Genomic DNA, 21,370 nt, shown 5'->3' with positions numbered 1-21,370 from the left:
TGACCAAATGTTGTAATCAAGTATTTGTGAACAGAGGGAGTAATATGACACTAGAAATTTACAGTCATTGTGTCTCAAAAAAGAAAGTACAGTCAAATCTGTGTTTGATTTGAGGTAATCGTCCGAACGCCAAAAGGAACTCTCTTATTCAAAGAAGTTATGTCATCGCCAACTTGAAATGTAAAATGTGTGTAAATTTGCTTTCAAAAACAAAAATATACTCTTTTACTGTAGTACAACGTCCATTGTATATTTGGGACACAGAAAAAAACCCAACAATACTTGAGTGCTTGGATATAATTTTCAGTTTTTTTTCCTCTTTGAGGGATGCAATTCTGTTTTTTTTTAAAGTTAAGGGATGCCGATTCTGTTGCTTTGCCGGCTGCCGCCTCTGCGGATGCAACATTTGCGTCGTTAAAGAAAAAAAAATGGGCCCCCAACATTGAGGCCCACCTGCCAGTGACCCCACCGAGACCGCAGAAACCCTAGCTCCCCTACCAAAACTCCCTCATCTCCCGAAACCTCCCCCGCCCTCCTCTACCGGCGGCTTCCTTTCTCCACACCGCGTGCGAGTGAACGAGAGCAGCCAGCAGCGGCGGCGATGGGGAAGGCGTCGAAGGGCTCGCGGAAGGGGAAGAAGGCGTGGCGTGCCAACATCAGCACCGACGACATCGACGACTTTTTCGAGAAGCAGACGCGCGACGCCCACGCCGGTGCTGCTGCCATCCCCTCGCTCCCCTCTGATTCCCTTTTCTACGTCGACAAGCCCGCCGCATCCACTTCAGCAACTAGCGCCTCTGACACACCAACCAAAGGTCAGCCCCGTCCCCTTACGCCACCACTGACTTCTTCTCCTCCCGTTTGGTTTCAGGGTCAGGATTATGGTGGTAGTTTCTGATGGAGCAATTTTTTTTGGGGATAACACCGTTAAAGTTTGCTTATTAAAGTAACACACCGGAAATATTCACGACGATGGATTTTAAATCGCTCGGTAGATGTTTATGCCATGATGACGTGCCAATCTTCAAATTTGAGACCCGCGTGTGTAATACTTAGTAACCAGGTCCCTTTGATCTTCATGACCAGGTGGTTCATACCAGTAATGGAATTGGTATGATTGCTTAGGATTGTAATTTAAAGCATATCTAATTGATTACATGTGTCCAAAGTTAGCGTTACTTGCTGTTTCTCTTACTACATATGTAACTTAGTGCTTTTCCTGCTAATGCATTCCCTGGCATAGCTGAAATTCGATTACTGCTCCCAGATATTCCTGCCAAAAGGAAGATTGAGAAGAAGCGAGAGAAGGTTCTTTACCATGAGAGTTTGTTGAAGCGGAACCCATTTGTACAGCCAATCCCATCTTCTGTGGTGGGCAAGAAGGATAAGAAGAAGGCGAAGAAGGAATTGCAGGAGAAACATGGAGAAAAAAGTGTCCCCATGGTATTAACCATTTGAAACGAGTGACTTGTTTTCTGTATTCTGTCCAGCTTGCTTATGGTGGGATTGTCTTTCCACAGGAAGATGATTCTGCTGAAAAGAACCTTGACATATGGGCTGGGGATGGTAATGGAGATACCAAGGCCAAAAAGGTGATGAAAGGCTCCTTCGCTCCTTAATACACTCTAGTGTTTGCATCTGAAAGCATGTGGAATTGCATTTGCGAACTATATGATTTTTTATTAATTATTATGCATACAAAAATCTGTTTTTGAAATGCTGAACTTGGTGGCTTCGGCACATTTTTTGTGGCCCAACTAAGTGTTTGTTTTTCTATTTGTATTTCTACTTACAGAGATCTACTACATCAGTGATTCCTGCTGTTGAAGTTGAGGCCCCAGGATGCTCATTTAATCCTCCATTCGAAGCACATCAAGTATGTGTTACATTTGTCTTGTAAAATTGCAGATACCTTCTTTGATATATCCCATTCCTCAGTAGTTTCTAATTCCCAGTTGATATTTTTTACAATGATGACAGTACAAGAGGACCCTCCACCTTTTAATTAAAAGTGATGAAAAGTCATGTGTCTCATGCAGTTTATGTTGGTATTTGTAGGATGCTCTTGCTCAAGCAGTTGCTGACGAAAGGCACAAAACACTTATGAAAGAGTTAGGGCCCACACCTGTACCACTTATAGTTCCTGGTGAAGCTATAACTGAAGAAGATGTAAGTTTTGTAGTTGAGGCTTATGCAACTCCGTTATGATATGTTGCAATTTAGTCATTGCCCTGTCCTAATAGAGCCTCCCTATCCAGTATCCATGCTTTTAACTGCACGTCTATTATGATTGGATCTGTTGCTTTTTTAATTGATATGCATAAATCCCTATTTATAAAATATCTAAAGTGATTCACCAGGGTCGGAAAATCACATCTATTTGGCATGTAAATGTGTAGGGTTTTCACCTTCTGGGTGCTTCTGTTGCTAGTCTGTTGAACGGCAACTGATATGACATCTCATTAATTACCCGCTTTATATACTTCCTCTGATAGTGTTACATTACAACCTTTTATGTGGCTTGCAGAAATTCTTTCTTGACGCTGATGATGGAGATGAAGATGTCGCAGACGATGATGGAGATCAGGATGCTGATGCTTCGGTTGGACAAAGGTTAGACCTAACAATCTATAGTACTTATGTAACAACTAAGTGTTGTTTGGAATTTTGGCATTGTTAGACGAAAATCTGCACATAATACATCTTGGAACACTGGTTACATTTTAATGTCTACCAAAAGCTTGTAAAGTTGTAATACCACAAAAATCCTTTTCTTGATAGATCAGCTCATATCATCACGATGTGTTTGAAAATATTGGCAGTGTGACTGTGGACATGGGATAAAGTATTGCTTATTTGGACTAATGATGATTGTAAAAAGTTAATATCAGTTTTTCTTTTGTGTAATTTTATATATATAATCTGCAAAGTGAATTATTATATTAGAATATTGGAGATGTTACATATGTATCTCCATTCCTGCCATTTGAAGCTAACAAAGCAAGGCATGCTCTTTTGGTAGTTAACTAAATTATACTAGAAATTGTGTTTAACATTTCTGAAAATGACCATGAAAGCCACATTCCTTTATTTTGGAACAGGATCTGGGAGGGATCATCCTTTTTTGGACAAACATTCTGTCACAACTATTTAAATTTCAAATAGATATTTCATGACACTATATTGGACACATGATGTTTATTGTTAGTGTGATCTGTATTTGAAGATATATTATTGTGTTTTCAATTTTTTGATTTATTCCTTTTCAGGAAGAACAAAACAAAAAGAGTTACAAGAGTGGAAATGAACAAAAGAGCTCGTCGTAAGGAGAGGTTAAGAGCAGAGGCAGAAGCAAAGAAAATGGAAAATATTTCAAAAGAAATAGATAGGTAGCTTTTCTGTTCTGAGATTGTGAACCTTCATATGATGTTTTTTTTTAGCAAAAGCGCACATATTTACTGTTATTTTATGCAGCTTGCCAAATATAATTGATGCGATAGCTAAAGAGGATGAGGAAAAGGAAAAGAGGCGCTTACGGCGAACTGTGGTTAAAGAGGAGAGGCTTAAATCAGGCCCACCTCGTCTGGGCAGACACAAGTACAATTCTAAACTAACTGATTATTTTTCCTTTGGTTATGCTAGTTATTCTTATATTTTAGTTTCACGCAATCCATGCTGAAAGTGGCTATGATATTCTAAGATGCTTTGTAAATCACTAATGTTTTTATATCTTACATTTAATGAAGTGACAGTATATTACAGGGCACATTGAGGCATTGTCCTTAATACATGTAATTGGTTTTTTAGTTTTCTGATTAATAATCACAAAACTTCAAATATAACAGATTTGAACCAGCTCCTGTTCAAGTTCTATTGACTGAAGAGATTAGTGGCTCTCTTAGAAAGCTAAAGGTAACAACCACTTTTCTTGTTATGTTGTTTCTCGCTTATTTTGCAGTAGTTAATGAGAAAGTTTGTGTAGGGGTGTTGTAATCTTGTGAGGGATCGCTACAAGAGCATTGAGAAACGTGGAATACTTGCACCAAGCAAGAAAATAAGGTTTGTCTTGTTTTGCTCTCCAAAAGCGGAGTTATTTTCAAACTCTCTTTCAGCAAGAAATCTTTCATATTGTCTTTTGTACTCCCCTGCTGCATATATTGACAGGTTTGAAATAATATGCTTTGTGCACTTACCACTTAGGCAATCTAGCGACTGATTTTAGCTATCCATTGAACCATCATGTTCAATAAATCCTGATATATTGATGTTCACCTTAATTTGCAGTGCAAGTCATTGTTTTATGGGAAAAAACATCGCTTTAAGAAGTTTTGTTCCCACTGATTTCATGTAACATGTCTTGGGGCTTTTGAAAAGCTAGTCTGTCATATTAAGTCTCTCTTTTCTTGTTAAGTTTTTCTCAGATCACTTGGCATTCACCCTCGGTATAACACTCTGGTTAATAAGATACATAATTCTGCATGATACCCGCGCTAACAAACCCATTCATGCGCAGCAAACGTCGGTAGAGAATCAAGGTCCAATATGATGGATGATAAGGCAATCTTAACCTTGTTTTCTCCTACAATATCGAGGGAATGCACTCCTGATGGATTGAAGAGGCTTACGAAATTGGCTGATAAAAGACGAGAAGATCCAGATATAAGTGAAGAGCCAGTGGGGGCGGTCTTACCCCCGCAGGTCAAGTTTTTTTTTTAAGTGAAGAGCCAGTTTTACCGCATTCTTATTTCCTTTCACATGTTCAGTGTCAACTAGGCAGTCAAATCTTTAGCCCTAGCAATATTTTGTGAGCCTGCGAGGCAAAATTTTGCAGTTGACCTTTGAAGTTAGTGCTTAGCAGATGCGACGTGGTGTAATAGCATATTTGTATCAGTTCTGTTCTAGTAGATGGTAGCGATTGCTATACTATTGCCATGGACGCAAATGTCATGATATGGAAATGGCCAAGCTGAGGTAAGTTGATCAGGTTGCTGACCGAAGAAAATCACGCTTGGATGAAATTAGCTCAAAAAGTAGTACTACAGTTAATTATAAACTTAAAGTAATTGGATGCGTGGGAATCTACCAAACAATATTCACAATCCTATTCCAGGATTTTTTTTACCTTTCCATTTTCTTTCCTATGAAAGGCACCACGTCTTTACCAAGACAACATTATAGCACATTTTTTCCCCTATGGGCACCATTTCTTTACCAAGCTAATATTATTGCATGACTATACTTGTCAAACGGCACTGTACAGTTACACATTACTCAGTTGCGATCCGAAACTACAAAGCAAACGCCATGTACGCTCTTTGCAGAAGACATCTTGCTTCCCAACTCTCAGCACCAAACTTCTCTACATCATGAAGGGATCACCGTATGGCTGGAAGTAAGGGCTTGCCCTCTGCTCATCGGCAAGGCTATTTTCATCACCTGAGGCCTCCCACCGGGCAACATAACCATCCCAGGATGAGGTGACGATCGTTGGGTAGCATGGATGCCAGGTGCAGTCTCTGATGACTGAGCTATGCCATGAGAGCCTCTCAACGGTCTTCCCGCTTACCTGCACGAACATTAGGTTCAGAGCAGCATTCAAACATTCTTTGTGCTGAAAGATCAAATACGTAGATGTATATGGGATATGCAGCTACTGCTGTATGGGCAAAACTAAGTTTATCTGCCACCAAAGACTTTAGACCACAACGTTCTGTATTTTTCCCAACCAAGGAGCCCCAAAACAAACATTTAGTGACTAGATTCTAGTCGTGTGTAGGGCCACAATCGCATCAGGGAACTAGATTCTAAGTCATGCTCTTACTGTTAGCATTTGATACTCGACAGTTAACACAATGCTGATGTAATTGGACAACATACCACATCATAAATATGTACAGACTTGTCACTGGATCCTGTGTATATGTACCTCTGGCCCGTGCTGAAACGAAGAACACAATGAATATAAAGTTTGCAATGTTAGTACATGCCACTTATGCAAATTGAAAAACACAAGGGAAATTAAGAACATGCTTTACATTTCTTTTATTTGCGCTCATGTTATTGCAAAAACCAAATTATAATAATAAAATACTATGCGCCTACAGACTACAGAAACCAAGCTTGCTACAAACTAACAGATGGCCGGATTAAATACTTAGATACGTCAAACATATTTTTCACATTACTGTCTAAAAATTCTGTGTGAACCAAGACATTTCTAAAAATAAATTATGTTAACACATGACATTTTATATTAGCATTTTATTAAGCTGAGCTAAAAATGAACTAGAAGCTGGCTGAAGCCACTTTTTTATTGGCTTCACCGGTTTTGGCTTCACAGGCAGGTGAAGCCGTTATGGGAGAAGCCCTCCCAAATGGGGCTTTTTTTTTCTCGAACGCGCAGGAGAGATGCGCATCAATATGTTAAGAAGGAAAAAAAGGGGGAAAGAGCCCCAAAACCAAAAAGTTACAGGGGTAAAGGGTCTGTAACACACCCTAAACTATAAAACTCTCTCTCTCTCTCTCTCTCTCTTATACAAAAAAACTACTACAATGGACCAGACCACACCACCTGCCTAGTGCTGTAGTGCAGTTAGGAGGTAGGAGCAAGGGCAAGGAGATATGAAACCCCTCGAGCCCCTGCTATAGACCACAGCTGGACCTCTTCTCTAAAGGCTGACATGACCCTGGCTAAATTAGACCCCCCCCCCCCAACCCACCCATCAAACACATAAAAGTTATGGTGCTTCCAAACTAACCAAGACCCCAAGATAATAATGGAATTAACTCCCTTTTTGACGTGACCGGAGAACCTGCTGCTTGCTCCAGCCCACCAGTCAATAAAACAGTGATCTTCTAACTGTGGTGCGATAGCTTGCAGACCAAACTCCTGCAGGATGCTGAACCAAAACTGCCAGGTGAAAACACAAGAGACCAACAGGTGATCAATTGTTTCTTCAACCTGATCACAAAGTGGGCATTTCGGTGGGTGGTTAAAGCCTCTTTTATCAAGTCTATCTGCTGTCCAACACCGATTATGTGCCACAGACCACATGAAGAATTTGCATTTTCCTAGAGCCCAGCTCTTCCAAATTCTTTCCCATGAATCAAACTGAATGGCCCCCAATGAATAATGCTTCATAAGCTGATTTGGTGGGATAAACTCCAGAGGCTGTGAACTTCCAAATATCCACCTCTGGCTGTAGCTCAACATTGGAGAGAAGCTCCCAAATGGGGCTTCACTCTACTAGTATCCAGATTATCTTTTTCTCGAAAGACGCAGGAGAACTGCGCTTCATTATATTAAGAAGAAGAGAGGGAAAAATTCCCAAAAAATACAAGAGAAAACACACTCAGCTCAAGCAGACACACCACCACACGCAACTTAGCACTCACTCACACACACACCCACTAAACCCCAGGATTCCAAAGAAACAGACTCGCCCGTCACAGGAAAGGATGACCTAAAAAACTTTCTTTCTAATCTACGGATGTAGGGGCAGTATCCAGATTATCATTACGTCAATAGTCCAAAAAGATAATATGGTAGATCCCACAATCCAGACTCATTCAATGGTCAACTTTCCACTAACAAATGCAACCTTTTTAAAGCAATTAAAGGAAAATTTCAATACGATGGCAACAATAAAAATAATCTTCTGTTCCCTCCTGACCTGTGCATAGGAGAGAAGTAGCAACGGACAAGTGTTTGCAGAACTGAATGACCTCTGTATGTGGCCAAAGACTGATCATTTGGATGCTTAACATGTTGTGCTTCTGATGGGAATGGCATCCACCTATAGTCCCAGTCCACTATTCTCACTGGGCGACTGTGAAAATAACAGTACCAATTAAAATGTTAGAACTTAGTCAGCATAACATAACAAAGGCTAAAAAGCAAGACCCTACACTTTCACGACAGAAGACATTTTCCTGATGTCCCAAAGTTTGATTCTCTGATCCTTGCAATTGGAGATGAAATACCGCCCATCACCACGGCTATCAATAAATGTAACTCCATCTAAATGACCTGTCAAAATACCGGCTGATTTTTCCCCAGCAAGGCAACGCCTGTCCCACACCTGAGGGTTATAATTCACAAAATATTGTCGGTGAAGGTAAAACTCTAAACATGGATGATTAATGATGAATACGAAGGGATTTTCGTAAAAGAACATAAAGGGATGGTTTACTGAATTTACTTTTGCTGTAGTTTCTCATCATTACCTTCTAAAATCTAGATGTTAAATACTCTATCTTCCCTTTTAAAGTATAAAAACTTGCTTGTTTGCTTCAAAAAGTTTCAAAACCGTACCATAAAGCAATGTGTTAGTTATAACCTATTCAGGTCTATTAGATAAAACAGACAATCCTAACTAATGAAGCAAGAATAAGGATACAAAAAGGAAAACCATCCAAATAATACTAACCTTACAGAGACTATCATCACTCCCAGAGTACAACAAATTGCCGCTTTCATCAGCGAAGGTAACTGCATTGACATCATCCTTACAGAAACAACAGAGAAGAAAATGAGACCACAAAAAATACTTTCCCAATAAACATCTACAACAACAACAACATAGCCTTTCCCAATAAACATCTAGAACAGAAAAAAAAATGTGCTTCTAGACATTCTAACCTAAGGTGCCAAACAGTATAATGAATTTGTGCCAGCCAACTCAAGTATAGTTATGGCAGTTCCATAATCAATCAATATGAACCTTATACTTCTCCATTTTTACAAATTATGCCCGCACCATGATATTTGACAAAGCTGTCTTATAGGAAATCTATTGAATGATTAAGCTGATGGTACAATGGACTGACAGAGGCTTTGGCATGCTTACCTCTAGTCTACTTTAAATCTGTTATGTGTAGAAAGTACTATTAACGCTGTGAACAGTAATAGGGTCCAGATGTTAGGAAAGGTTAGATTAGATTGGTTTGTTATTTCCTTAAATTTAGAGATTGGTTTCTTAAGGGTTAAGTCAGGGTTTCTTAAGGGTCAAGTCAGCCCATCTATATAAGGATGGGATTGTATCTCTTTTAATCAAGCAATGAAGAAAGAACAAACAATCCAAATCCCCCAAATACTCTAGTCTCCCTCCACGCTGACTTTGCCCGGCCATCTTCCTGGCAACGGTTATCCTCCCTATCCCCCAAATGAACTAAGGTTCATAGCAAAATCTATCCCACTTGAAACTAGTGTTGTTTCACTTCGTCCTATTATATTTCCTTCTGAAAGTGTGCTATCACTCTTGCATAAGGTACTAACATTCTATGATATAATGGGAGTACTTCCAATTGAATCCATGTAATTCTCAAGCCACTAAACACTTCTTTTGTTACATGGATAAGGATCCGGTTGTTATGGTAAGTTAGGATCAGTTTTCATCTCTATCTCTAGGATTGCTCGATATCCAAGCCACCAAGTACTCTATAAAAACAGTCCATAGCCCACGAGGCTAAATGCAGACCATCCTCAGTTCGCGTTATATTCAAATTTTCACATCTGTACTTCTACGATGATGCAACACAATAAAGTAGCTGTTTGTATTGTCAATTTATGCATGATTGCTAAAATTAAACACAAAAAACTATTTTTTTCTCTATCATACACGGAAAACAAACACAGCAAAGTAAATCAAACAAGATAGTGTTACTCAGATGGTTCCATACAGTATGAGCACGGATGCGGACTGACACTTTATTTGCTGCAAGGTCATAAACATATATTGATCTTTCATTGTTCCCAATAACAACTTCTTTACCATCTTTGGAGAATTTAACAGAAAATATTCCAAAGTCCTCATAGGCATTTTCATCGCTGGTGAAATGCAATCCCTCATGAATTTCCTGCAGAAAAGGAGAAGAAGGGCATAAACAGGAATTACAAGCATATCAGTGATATTTTACGAACTCAGCATGAGTATGAAGGTAAAAGTTTTTAATAGGTAACAAAAAATTGAAAAGTTTGGGGATAGAGCATACATTAACATTAGCATGTGATTCCTTTCCAGAACTCTGCACATTCACAATGTGAACAATAGGTGACAAACTTGCATAGGCCTGCAAAGTGGTCAAATGCGCTTGATGAAAAAATATGCATCTCACTGAACATGGAATGCAACCTGGTAAAGTTAACAACACAGCTACCGGAAAAGAAGTAAGAAGCGCATATAACAATTGATTCAATATTAGAATTTAAAATGGTAAACTTAAATAACAGTAATACGCCATGAGCACCTAAGTTGCAGTTCTCATGGGTGCCTATTTTCTTAGCAATTCAAAATCACCTAATTATTTTTTCCTAAAATATCATTTCATTAAAGAAGAATAATACAAAAATAGTTCAAACACACATTCCTTGCAACAGAAGCGCCAAGAACAAAAATCAACAATTATTTGGTATTGTTTTTTAAGTAACAAACCTAGATGTTTAATAAGTCTAGAAATAAATTGTTGCATTTTTTCACATAATGACTACTTAGCAGCAAGCTACACACCCTCCACATTTTAAAATTGAATTTATTGAAATAAAATCTTCCTGGACCTGGTGAGGATTAGTAAGAAATGGACTAACTGTTGGCATAGCACAACACAACAATCGTAAGTTATCTTTAAAAAAAACAATCTTAAGTTCGCCCTCAACAGAAAGCATATGATATTGAGGATTGTAGTGAATTCAGTGGGGTCTCCCCTGCTGTATAGCTTTCAAAAAAAGGATGTAGTGAATTTTGAAGAAGGAATACATACCAGGGATAAATAATCATTGACAGATCTAGAATATAAGTTTAAAATAAGAAAGGAAATGGAGAAATATTCAGATATACAAGTAGTCTACTATTAAGACATTTGTTTTGTGATACAGGCATCCAGCTGATATGACCATCCCAGATACACCGAACACATTGAAAGTTTGAGATCCAACTCACAGTATAAACAGATACCATTATGGATAGAATTTGTGAAAGGATGAAGCTCTGTAGTTTTGACACCAAACTTATGCTACAGGAAATGTAGCAGACAAAAATATTCCTTAAAAGAAGGCCTGGGAAATTTAATCATGGAATCTTTTCAAAAAAAAAATCATGGAAGAGGACAAGAGGTTGCATCAAAAGTACGTAGGTAGTAACTTGATTACTTGATACAGTATCTTCTATAAATCGTGGTCTGACTATGACACTGGCGGAGCTTGAACTCGAATTTCAGACAAATGAGGGGGCAACTCTTTGCTACAGTAATGAACAGTGTCCATTTTACTATTCACTTAGTGAGAATTTTCATTGGCCAGGGGGGGCCAAAGCCCCCCGTGGCCCCAATGAAGCTCCGCCCTTGGACTATGAAATACATCACAAAATTCCACAAACACAGCAGTAAAAGGTCCAGGATCCAGTCTTAAAGGAATTCGATGCTCAAGATACTTACAAGGAATTGTTGATCTGGTGAAAGAGCAATATCTGAAACTGTCCACTGCAGACTTCTGCAGCTTATATCCTTATGAATCCTCCACCCTCTATCGGCATTGTAAACTCTGATGCGGCTTCCCTTATCACCACATTTTTGCACACAGAATCGTCAGGCACTAGACAACTTTTGCATGTTCACATTATCTATCATAATAACCACAAAAATCACCTACCCGAAACCCAGCGACGAGCAACGACCCATCAGCAGAGAACTGCGAAACGTAGGCCTCGCTGTCCACTTCGTCGACGATCCACGGCCCTTTCGTCGGGATGTGCCTGCTGCCAACATAGGCGCGATCGGCCAGCGAGAACCCGGCGCCGCCCGTGCGGCCAGACTCCCTCGCCGACATGAGCCCGAAAGTCGAGAAGGGCCTCCTCCCGCGGGCGGAAGCCGCACCGCGAGTCCGGTGGCAGGGCTCCGACCGGGCCCTGGTGAGGTGGAACACCTCGTTGGTCATGGCGAACCGGTCCAACTCGCGGTCTGCCTTCCGGGGCGCCTCCCCGCGAGTACTCCGCCGTACTCCTCGCATCCTCGCTACAGCTGATACTGCTTTGAACTAGCCGAAAATCTAGCTATCAAAGAGCCGGAATTTCCCGGAGATTGATGGAATTCGCGGTGGCAATTACTCTCTGTGACAGCAGGGAGTTCAGAGAACAGAGCAATTTATGCGAATCATACGAATCCTGCATTGAATTGTAGGAAGAGAACAAAGGATTAGGCGGTGTTCTTGAAGCTGGCACAGCCCATGGTTTTCTTGTCCCCGAACACACAACAGAAGGAAAAAATTCTAGAAACTCCAGAAACTGGCAGCAGAGTTAGTTTGCTCGGTATCAGATTACATGGCCGAGAAAGGAATCGAGGCATGGATTCCGGGAGCGGGGATTCCGCGGAGGCCGGAGGGGGTTTTGGCCGCGGCTGCTGGCGCTGGGAAGTGAGAGCAGGGGGTAGCGGGCAAAAAAAAAAAAAAAGAAGAGAGGAAATGATGGACTAAAATTCCTGAACTACAAATAGTGACCGAGCAGAGGGGCGTTTCAGTAAAACCGCGCCCTTCCCCCGTGCTCACTGGCCTGCGGGCCCCACGTGGGCTTCGGCGTTGTGCTCGTGTCTTGCGGCCGGACCGCGCAGTCGTGTACGGGACGGGAGGCCGCCGCCTGGGTGCAGCCGTGCGGGACACCAGCACGTGGCGTGTGCCGTGACGTCACCCAGTGAACTGGGCCCGGGCCTCGCCCGAGTGGGATGGTTCATCTGAACTTGCCTGTGTGCATCTTGGGCTTGGGCCTCGTATAGATGGGCCATGCCCGAAAACGAGATGATGCGTATAGTGTTGGAGGCTTGGAACTAGGATTTTCACTGAACATTCGTTCGGCACGCCGCCGCACAACCGCGGCGATCTCGTCTGCACCGTGCTCCGCCACTGTCCGCCTCCGCTCAGCCCCGGATCTCGGCCGCCTCGCTGCCTCTGCTTCCGGCCACATCCGCGCATCCCCCGCCGCATCCGTAGCCGAGCGGGGCCCTTCCTCTGCTGGTGTTTCCCGCCGCTCGCTGCCCCCATTTCCCAGACGCGGCTAGCGAGGTGAGAGGTTTGAGGTTGGGCGGAGATGGGCGGCGTGCCCTGGAAGCGTGTGGAGCTCGTCGCGCTCGTTCTGTACGCGCTGGGCTTCTACCTCGTCGTGATCCGGAGGTCGCTTCGCCTCTCGCACGGTACGTTGGTGGCACCCAGTTCACGCCCTCTCTCCGCAATTGCGGCTCGTCTCACGGGCTCACCGCTACTTCGTGGTTGTAGATTACTCCGGGAGGCTCTACGGACTACGCGCGGGGTCACTTGCCGGTTATCTGAATGTGGGTAAAATTTCGCCTGTTTTTGTCAGTCACGTGCCTTACCTGAAGTTTGAGGAGCTGCCCGTTTAATTTCCTTAGTCGTCTGTTGCAGGACCTGTCTGATGCACAATGGAGAAACTTCCGTGGGAACCTGCCGATTCTGACTGTTGTAATGGGGGCATTTCTGATTGTGGTCAATACATCGCGATATAGCTATGGCTTGAAGGGCCGAGGGACTGCTTTGATGTGGCTTATACTCTCCTTGAGCTATCTATATTATCTTCATGGCGCTTGGTATGCAACTCACAATACCATGTTATTTAGCCTCTTCATTGTTTTTAATTTTTTTTAACTTGTTTGTCTTCATGGCAGTGTTGTGTTCATTCTTTTAATTTCATTGATTAATTACTCCATAGTGAAGGTCAGTGCTTCCATGTTCCCTCTCAGCTGTTTTAACTTGGAACTGTCTTGCTCTTTGTCCTTAAGTTGTTTGTGTGTATACAAATAATATGGCAAATAAACATTAATGGAAGAATCTGGTCTCAGGGGTAATGAAATAATCACTTAGTGTTTTGTTTTGGAGTTTGTGAACCTGTTTTGGAGAATGTATTAGTTCTGAACATTGTGTCAAAAGAAGGAAATTACTCCCAGTATTGATACACATAATATTGAGTACGTTAAAGTCAAGAGAGAAGGAACATACAACAGATTAAAGAAATAAGCCATCTTGTTATGATTGTCACTAAAAAATAAGTGGCATCAGCAGTTAAAACCATATCGACGGTTGTAGAGTGACTAGATAATGGGCTTTCACTTTTCCTGTTGGATTTTTTATGAATGTCCGTTTCATTCTTTGTTGACCATAGTTCTATATTTTGCAGCTATTTGCTCATTATAAGTATTGCTCAAGCCTTATTTGGAGCTTCAACTTATCTGTGCTTATTCTGAACCGAGTTTATGAAGGCTATTCATTCTCATCATTCGGGTTAGATTCTTTTTGCTGCTGCACTGCATCTTGAAGCTTATCTATTAAGATGTCTTTTCTTATTCGTTTTTTCAGGATTTTAACTTTTGTATCTAAACAGGGAAAATCTGGCTTTTCTAGATAACTATCGGGGTACATTTCGATGGCACATATGCTTCAATTTTGGTATGTTTTACCCTATGTTATCTCATTTATTTATTGAAATCATGTAGAAATTTTGTGCTGTTGCATATTGAAGCTTATTGTAGCTCTTCAAATTGGTTGCTCTTCAAATCCTGGGGAAGTCTTTGAAAGGCTTATATTTAAAGAATTTATTGTTGTTTTTGAAACCTAATAGAAGAGTAGTGTCTTCCCTTTTTTTTTCCAACCTGGGTGTCTTCACTTCTTTTCTAAAGACATGTTCTTAGAGTTGCTGGTTCACAAATTATCAACTGTGGATAATTATTTTCCTAGTTGATATGTGCTGTGAAGTATTAGTGGATTGCCCACCTCTTCCCAATAGCTTATGTTGGACCAAGGATAAAGGCCCCCACCCCTCCCACTATAACACTTGGGTTTTATGGTCGGGTTGGCTAGGTGGGGCGCTCTAACTTGGTACCAGAGCCGAGGTCCTGGGTTCGATCCCTCCCGGTCACGCATTTCCGCTGCGCGATTTCCCCTGCGTCTCTCGTGTGCTGAGACCTGCTGCGGGCTACGCCGGGCTCGCACGCCGTAGGGGGAATGTTGGACCAAGGATAAAGGCCCCCACCCCTCCCACTATAACACCTGGGTTTTATGGTCGGGTTGGCTAGATGGGGCGCTCTAACTGCTTAAGCTTTTGGGTTCATCTGGTTGGTGCATGAAACCTAACATGGTATCAAAGCCAGAGATCTCGAGTTCGAGTCTTGGTAGAGGCATCTTTTAAGTCCTCCTCTCCCTTCTTTATTTCCACATTTGCGCCTTGTTCCGGCTGCATGTGAGTGGGAGTGCTGTGCAGTATTAGTGGATTGCCCACCTCTTCCCAATAGCTTAAGCTTTTGGGTTCATCTGGTTGGTGCATGAAACCTAACAATACGAACATGTTCCAGTTATATTAAAATCCTATGGCTGCATTAAAACTTTAAAACCACTGAGTTAATAAACTGAAGTTACAGATCGGTTCGAGGTACTCTCTTTTGTCAGTCATTGACCACTATTTCATTTTGGCTGATGCTGTGAGGTCAGATTCCATTGAACTGGACTACCTCATTGTGTCAATCATCTTGCATCTTGTCCAATTATTTCAAGTTGCATCAGGCTTGATTCAATTATCACACAACTTTTATTTGTATTTATTTAATCACAAGTATTGCACCAATTTTATACCTTTCTAATTTCCATGCAGTTGTGTTACGGATGATTAGTTTTGGATGTGATTACTGCTGGACAATTCATTCTTCTCACTTTGATCACAAGGTACAATGTTCCCTAATGACGTTTTTTACACATATTAGTTTTGCAGCATGAGATCTTCAATGTTTGAAAAGTTGGTCTGTCTAGTTGACATTCTTGTTTGATTGGAGTGTATTCAGATCATCTGATCACATCGGTATACAAATCATCTTTCAAAACAATGGTTGCAGTTGGTACTATTTTCTAAATAGTTGTCACACATAGTTCCCATGGATGTCAAGAACTCTATATTTTATTTTTAGTTATACCTTTAATGTAGTAATATGAGTATTCTTGGTACAGAAACATATGCAAAGATGTCAGGTTTGTTATTCTGGGAAGACATGCTACTTTGCTTTGCAGGTATTTCATTTTTCCAACTTTTCTTTTAACGGTTGAATGTGGTAAGGTCTACATGATAGACCCAATTAGTTTTACACATGTAAGAGGTTGGTTTTAGTTTCATGAGAACTATATTTTGACATGGAAAATCAAAGCTTGTATTTGTATCTAGATGGGCTAGGTCTTTTTTTTTTGTATGTGCAGAATAACTGGTGTAGAGATTTGCGTGGGGCAAGGAATTAAGCCTCCCATGAGAGGATAAGTGAAGGAAGTCTTATTAAGGAATGACTAGTGTTCTGCTGACACCAGGTTGACTTGTGGGTGAATTCATTATAGATCTTCTAGGTTTTTCGAGAAATATTATAGATCTTCTAGGTTGTCGACTGTAAAGTAGGCCTTAGCATTTTTTATTCATTTGGGTACTATCATTATCCTATTGTTGAATTTTAGCGGATGCAACTATTTGGCTTAAGCAATTCATTTAGAAGCTGAATTATATTTAGTTATTCATAAAGCCTTGCTCTTGGCAGGAGAGAGGACTCAATGTTGACAGATACACATTCCTCATGTATTTATGCTACTTGACATATGCTCCACTCTACATTGCTGGTCCTATTGTTGGGTACAATGCATTTGCTGCTCAGGTTGGTTTTTTCTCTAGGTATTTTTTTTATTGAAGCTGTTTTTTTTAATTAAGTCTTCATGTACTAACCGGTTTTTGATGTAGCGATCTTGCAGTTAGAAGTACCTCAGAAAAATTATTCATTTACACAAATATCTTGGTATGGTCTGAGGTGGATTTTAAGTTTCCTTCTTATGGAAGGCATGACACACTTTTTCCACTACAATTCCTTTGTAGTAAGGTACTTGTTTTTTTCCTCATATTATACGGCTAACTCTTTATTCCTTTCTAATGTTAATACTATATTCTGAAATTTGAATTGATTGAATATTCTGATGACAGCCGATTGTGGCAGAAGTTATCCCCATTTGAGGTCTTCATCATCAGTTATGGGGTATGATTATATTGCACATTCTCACAAAAAGGATTGCATTGTATGATACATATTATATTTCCTGTAAACGTGCTCAGGGCTTCTAGATTGTCACTTGTGGAACTTTATCCCTTTTTAGTCAGGATGCAGCAGTTGATATTTTTCCATTGTTCCCTCTAGATTTTATCAATTGATTGCCCACATGCCGCATATGTTTTTTTTGCACCACCTATTCTGAAATTGCATTTTTTTTATAGTTGCTTGGGTAGGTTTTGTGTCCTACTTTAGATTTCTGTCTCTGCTTTTAGCTAATATATTGTAGCTTATTGACTTTGTTCTTATGGTTGATAATAAATCTCATTGACTTCTCAAACTTTCCAATACAGGTGTTAAACTTTATGTGGTTGAAGTTCTTTCTTATTTGGCGCTACTTCCGGTTTTGGTCACTGGTAATTCAATGTTCAAATTTTGTATCAGCACATGCTTTTATGTAATGTATTGTATGTTTTATCTTGTCTTGGACATTCATTTTATCTAATAGATAGCATCAGTATGAACACAACTTTGTTCTGATCTCAGCATCTGTTTCATATATTCTTGATATGTTTTAAAGCTAAGCACTTCATTGCAGGTTGGGGGAGTCGAGACCCCTGAAAATATGCCTAGGTGTATAAATAATTGCCACGATCTGGAGAGTTTCTGGAAGAGCTGGCATGCTTCTTTTAACAGATGGTTGGTCAGGTCTGGTTTAAATCTCTTCTGTGCTGCCGCATGTCTTGTTTTCTTTGCCACCTTCGATTTTATGCATATGGAAGTTGTAGCAATTTCTTACTTGATATAGTGTTGCATCCATTTACATCGTTTTTTGTATCCCATAAGGCCATAAAATGAAACCTGTATGTAGAGTTGGTACATGTCTATACTAAGTTACATCTGTCTTGCTTTCTTTGACCAGCCACATGATTATTGCAGGTACTTATACATTCCTCTTGGTGGTTCTCGAAGAAAGCTACTGAGTATCTGGGTGATATTCACGTTTGTAGCAGTGTGGCATGATCTGGAATGGTAGCTTCTTCAAAACCCTACAATCGACAGCCTTGCTTACTTGTTTCCAGATCCATTGGTGATGACTTGGATTCTTCTATTTGATTATATAAACAGGAAACTTGTTTCATGGGCATGGTTAACTTGCTTATTTTTCGTTCCAGAGATATTGGTCAAATCTCTGTCCAACAAATTTCAGGTATAGTTTTTCAGACAACTGTGGTTCAGTAGATTTGCTGCGTTGGAAGCTTATCTGCTTTTCTTAGAAGTTAATAGAATCTGGTTTCAAAAGTTTGCAGAACAGTTATGGCAAGATATTAAATTTACTTAAAACCTATCAACTTGTCTTTATTCGAGAAACTTAATCCAATTTGTAAATTTGAGTTAAGGAAGCATATTAATTGACGATCCAAATAACTCCATGCTAGTATGATGTAAAGAAAAGATTGAAGATATCGGCAGGAATGAAGTTTCTAAAATGCTTAAATATTTTGGCATTCCTGCAAGATGCTTCATGGAAATTTAACAAGGCCGCCATCTAATGTGCATTTAAAATATTTATTGGCAGGCAAGTAGCTCCCTTGGGATGCTTGTTCATCGAGAATTTAAAGCAATTGCCGGTGCTGTGACCATCAGCTGTCTTATGGTATGTTCTATATGTATTTCTGAATGCACTGCTAAAAGAATGCAGTTATTTTCTCCTGATAACGGATCAGTAAAAGTATCAAAGATATTGAACAATTGGTATCCAAGAAAAGTACTAAGAGACTACATGAAACCATTTGTCTAGCTGTATTCAATGGAAAATTCAGATGGTCTTGAATGTGCCATGACATTTGCTCAATTGTGGACATAAAGGAATTTCAGCGGTACATTAGATTGGCCATTCATATGTTATGAATGCTATTTCTGAGATGTTTTATGCACACAGGTGGCAAACCTTGTCGGTTACGTCGTGGGTCCATCCGGGATTAAAGTTCTGATCTCAAAAATGGCTGGGAAGGAAGGTGAGTTGCGAAATCATACCCATCACATGTGACGGATTTTATTCAGTCAGGCATAGATGGTCTGAGTCTGATGATCTCTATAGCTGATACATGTTCTCATTTTGCAGCCCTGCCTGCCCTTGCTTTCATATTTACTACATTCTACGTGGGCGTTAAGGTGATTATTGCTTGCAATACAATTTCGCTCAACTTTTGTGCACTTCTGCTCATAGCTGTTGACATTGTGCCCTGCAGCTGATGTTCCATATATGTGAAGCTAGCAGCAGCCAGGGGTGATGGAGCTGGAGATCATGTATCCAGTTTTTACTCACATTTAGGACACACTTAAGGAAACTATTCTTTCTTTTCCTTTTCCTTTTCCTTTTTATTTGTTGTATTTGTTCTAGACACATCACGCATTTGAGAGGCTATTAGTTCCTGTATGCGCTTTAGAATAGAGGCAAGGGCTTACTGATTAGCCTGCTGGCAACTTGCATATGCTAAGTTCTGATCATGATTTCTGTTTGAAAATATATTCACGGTGTGACTCGCTTGGATGATTTGTGAATTTGGTAATGAATGTGTTGTTAAACCAACTCGAAACGAATGTTTCGTGGCTGGAACTTGTGTCAGAACTCGGATGAAATGTACTTGACGACGGTAAAAATATATGCTAGATCTGGAAACAATTCGTTTCTATTTGGTTCCAGATTCCGAAATGTTGCTTTGGTGCGTGGCATGGAGATATTTATACATCATCTGATCAGTTCCTGATCATTTATGTAGTACTCCCTCCATTCTCTTTTGTAGTCCTATTCCATCTTGGTACAATGACCAAGAAGAAATACCTTGCTTATCATCACATTAATTATGATTCCTCGTTTTTTATGTTATCATATACATGTATCAATCTTTTTTCTAGAGAAGTTACTTTGCACAAGATTCGAAGGGGCATCTATACTATTTCCAAGATATCAACTCAAATAGGACTATCAAAAAAGAATAATTTGATTTTTAAAATAGGACTATCAAAAGAGAATGGAGGGAGTAGCAACACACTAACATTTTGTATCATGTGATTAATAAGCCTTGCAGACATAAAACCTCATTACCAAGGAGGCAAGGATAGAGTCAACTGATAGTAGCCAGTTGAGACATGGTTTCCTACCATCCCGTGTTCTAGAGAACTGACTGATTTGCACTATTGGATTACCTACAGTAACCTCTCAAGAAACGAGGGTCCAAAACCATCAAGCAGGAATGCCTGTACGGTACATAGTTCTAACTGCCCATAACATGAAAAGTTAACATTATATGAAGACTTTTTAATCCAAAAGCATTATATGAAGAAGTTTTTAGAAAACTTATTTGAAAATATTGCCAAGAAAATTTATTTAAAGTTCTCCTAAAAATACTTTCTAGAAATCTCCGCAAAGATTCTCTTTAAAATATATACTAGTTGGAAAGTTCTCGTCAAAAGGTATATTTAAGAATTTTTAGGAAAAAATATCCCCAATTGTAGCATAAAAGTTTTTCCAAAATACTTTTGAAAAATTAAAGTTTCTAAAAATGGAATTTTACTCTGAATAAAAGTGAAAAAAGGAAGGCTAGGGAACTTTATTGCTTCTAGCCACAGATTATGCGCCACGTCTTGTGCTCCTAAATGGAAAACTGAAAGTAGGTTATCCGTTCTATTAAAAGAAAAGTAAAAAAAAACTGAAGCTAGCATGAGGGAATCTTGTAGCTTCTTGTCGGGGATCGTACCCTTTAAAGAAAAGTCGGAAAAGGTCGAAGTATCATGAGAGAATTTTGTCGTTCTGATTGGAGATCATGTGTTGCCACTCAATCTATGAAAAGGCGGGTGCTAACGCAAGGGAGTTTTGTCGCTTCTGATTGAAGACCAGTTGTTGTAGCTCATTTTCCGGAACTCGTTTCCCTAAACGGCTAAAGCTAGTTGGAGGGATTTCCGTCGCTTCCGGTTGAAGATCATCCACCACCAAGAATTAACTATTAAGATACAACAATACCAACACCTTCTAGCAAGATTTATATTTATACAATAGATATATACACTTTTAACTACATGAGACAAAATGAATAAATGTCATATCAGAAAGGAGATATGCACACATGATCTCATTAGTTCCCTATCATTTATGGAGTAGAAACACACTAACATCAGATTACAAAGATAAAGATATATATATCATGTGATTAATAAACCTTGTAGATATGAAAACTCATTACCAAGGATAGAGTTAACTGATAGTAGCCAACCCTGGAGATAGACATGCATCCACGTGTCCCTAGAAACAAAA

General features: G+C 40.0%; 3 protein-coding genes across 7 annotated transcripts; 2 read left to right on the top strand and 1 right to left on the bottom strand.

The window, feature by feature from the left end:
• The first annotated feature begins 491 nt into the window (after positions 1-491).
• Positions 492-4,983, top strand: LOC120697407 (ribosome biogenesis protein NOP53). 3 transcript variants are annotated; one of them, XR_005684469.1, is made up of 12 exons: positions 492-815; positions 1,244-1,443; positions 1,521-1,592; positions 1,796-1,876; positions 2,059-2,169; positions 2,528-2,613; positions 3,270-3,389; positions 3,475-3,597; positions 3,846-3,912; positions 3,983-4,059; positions 4,514-4,663; positions 4,717-4,932. XR_005684469.1 is itself a non-coding variant. In XM_039980636.1 (11 exons), exons 1-11 carry the CDS (start codon positions 602-604, stop codon positions 4,524-4,526), a joined length of 1,164 nt encoding a protein of 387 aa, XP_039836570.1. In that variant the 5' UTR covers positions 492-601; the 3' UTR covers positions 4,527-4,983. The 3 variants fall into 3 exon arrangements, 2 of the variants coding, with proteins under 2 accessions (XP_039836570.1, XP_039836572.1); XM_039980636.1 differs by having other exon boundaries at positions 4,514-4,983; XM_039980638.1 differs by having other exon boundaries at positions 495-815; positions 1,268-1,443; positions 4,514-4,983.
• A 59-nt stretch (positions 4,984-5,042) lies between these two features.
• On the bottom strand, positions 5,043-12,463 carry LOC120697406 (LEC14B homolog). 2 transcript variants are annotated; one of them, XM_039980634.1, is made up of 10 exons: positions 12,312-12,463; positions 11,645-12,155; positions 11,431-11,550; positions 9,994-10,071; positions 9,682-9,858; positions 8,430-8,507; positions 7,909-8,081; positions 7,674-7,829; positions 5,878-5,938; positions 5,043-5,566 (listed from the first exon to the last, which is right to left on the bottom strand). In XM_039980634.1, exons 2-10 carry the CDS (start codon positions 11,999-12,001, stop codon positions 5,360-5,362), a joined length of 1,407 nt encoding a protein of 468 aa, XP_039836568.1. In that variant the 5' UTR covers positions 12,002-12,155; positions 12,312-12,463; the 3' UTR covers positions 5,043-5,359. The 2 variants fall into 2 exon arrangements, with proteins under 2 accessions (XP_039836568.1, XP_039836569.1); XM_039980635.1 differs by lacking the exon at positions 12,312-12,463 and having other exon boundaries at positions 11,431-11,545; positions 11,645-11,780.
• A 321-nt stretch (positions 12,464-12,784) lies between these two features.
• Positions 12,785-19,670, top strand: LOC120697404 (membrane-bound O-acyltransferase gup1-like). 2 transcript variants are annotated; one of them, XM_039980632.1, is made up of 19 exons: positions 12,785-13,173; positions 13,256-13,311; positions 13,403-13,584; positions 13,663-13,711; positions 14,172-14,275; positions 14,376-14,440; positions 15,639-15,709; positions 15,989-16,048; positions 16,558-16,671; positions 16,766-16,890; positions 16,992-17,043; positions 17,409-17,471; positions 17,654-17,763; positions 17,995-18,087; positions 18,184-18,265; positions 18,635-18,712; positions 18,998-19,073; positions 19,181-19,230; positions 19,308-19,670. In XM_039980632.1, the coding sequence occupies exons 1-19, from the start codon at positions 13,071-13,073 to the stop codon at positions 19,347-19,349; spliced, it is 1,575 nt and encodes a 524-aa protein (XP_039836566.1). In that variant the 5' UTR covers positions 12,785-13,070; the 3' UTR covers positions 19,350-19,670. The 2 variants fall into 2 exon arrangements, with proteins under 2 accessions (XP_039836566.1, XP_039836567.1); XM_039980633.1 differs by lacking the exon at positions 15,989-16,048.
• The last annotated feature ends 1,700 nt before the right edge of the window (positions 19,671-21,370 follow it).

Source organism: Panicum virgatum, chromosome 3K (genome assembly GCF_016808335.1).
Source record: "Panicum virgatum strain AP13 chromosome 3K, P.virgatum_v5, whole genome shotgun sequence".
NCBI classification, from domain to species: Eukaryota; Viridiplantae; Streptophyta; class Magnoliopsida; order Poales; family Poaceae; genus Panicum; species Panicum virgatum.
This window is presented reverse-complemented; position numbering and strand designations above follow the sequence as displayed.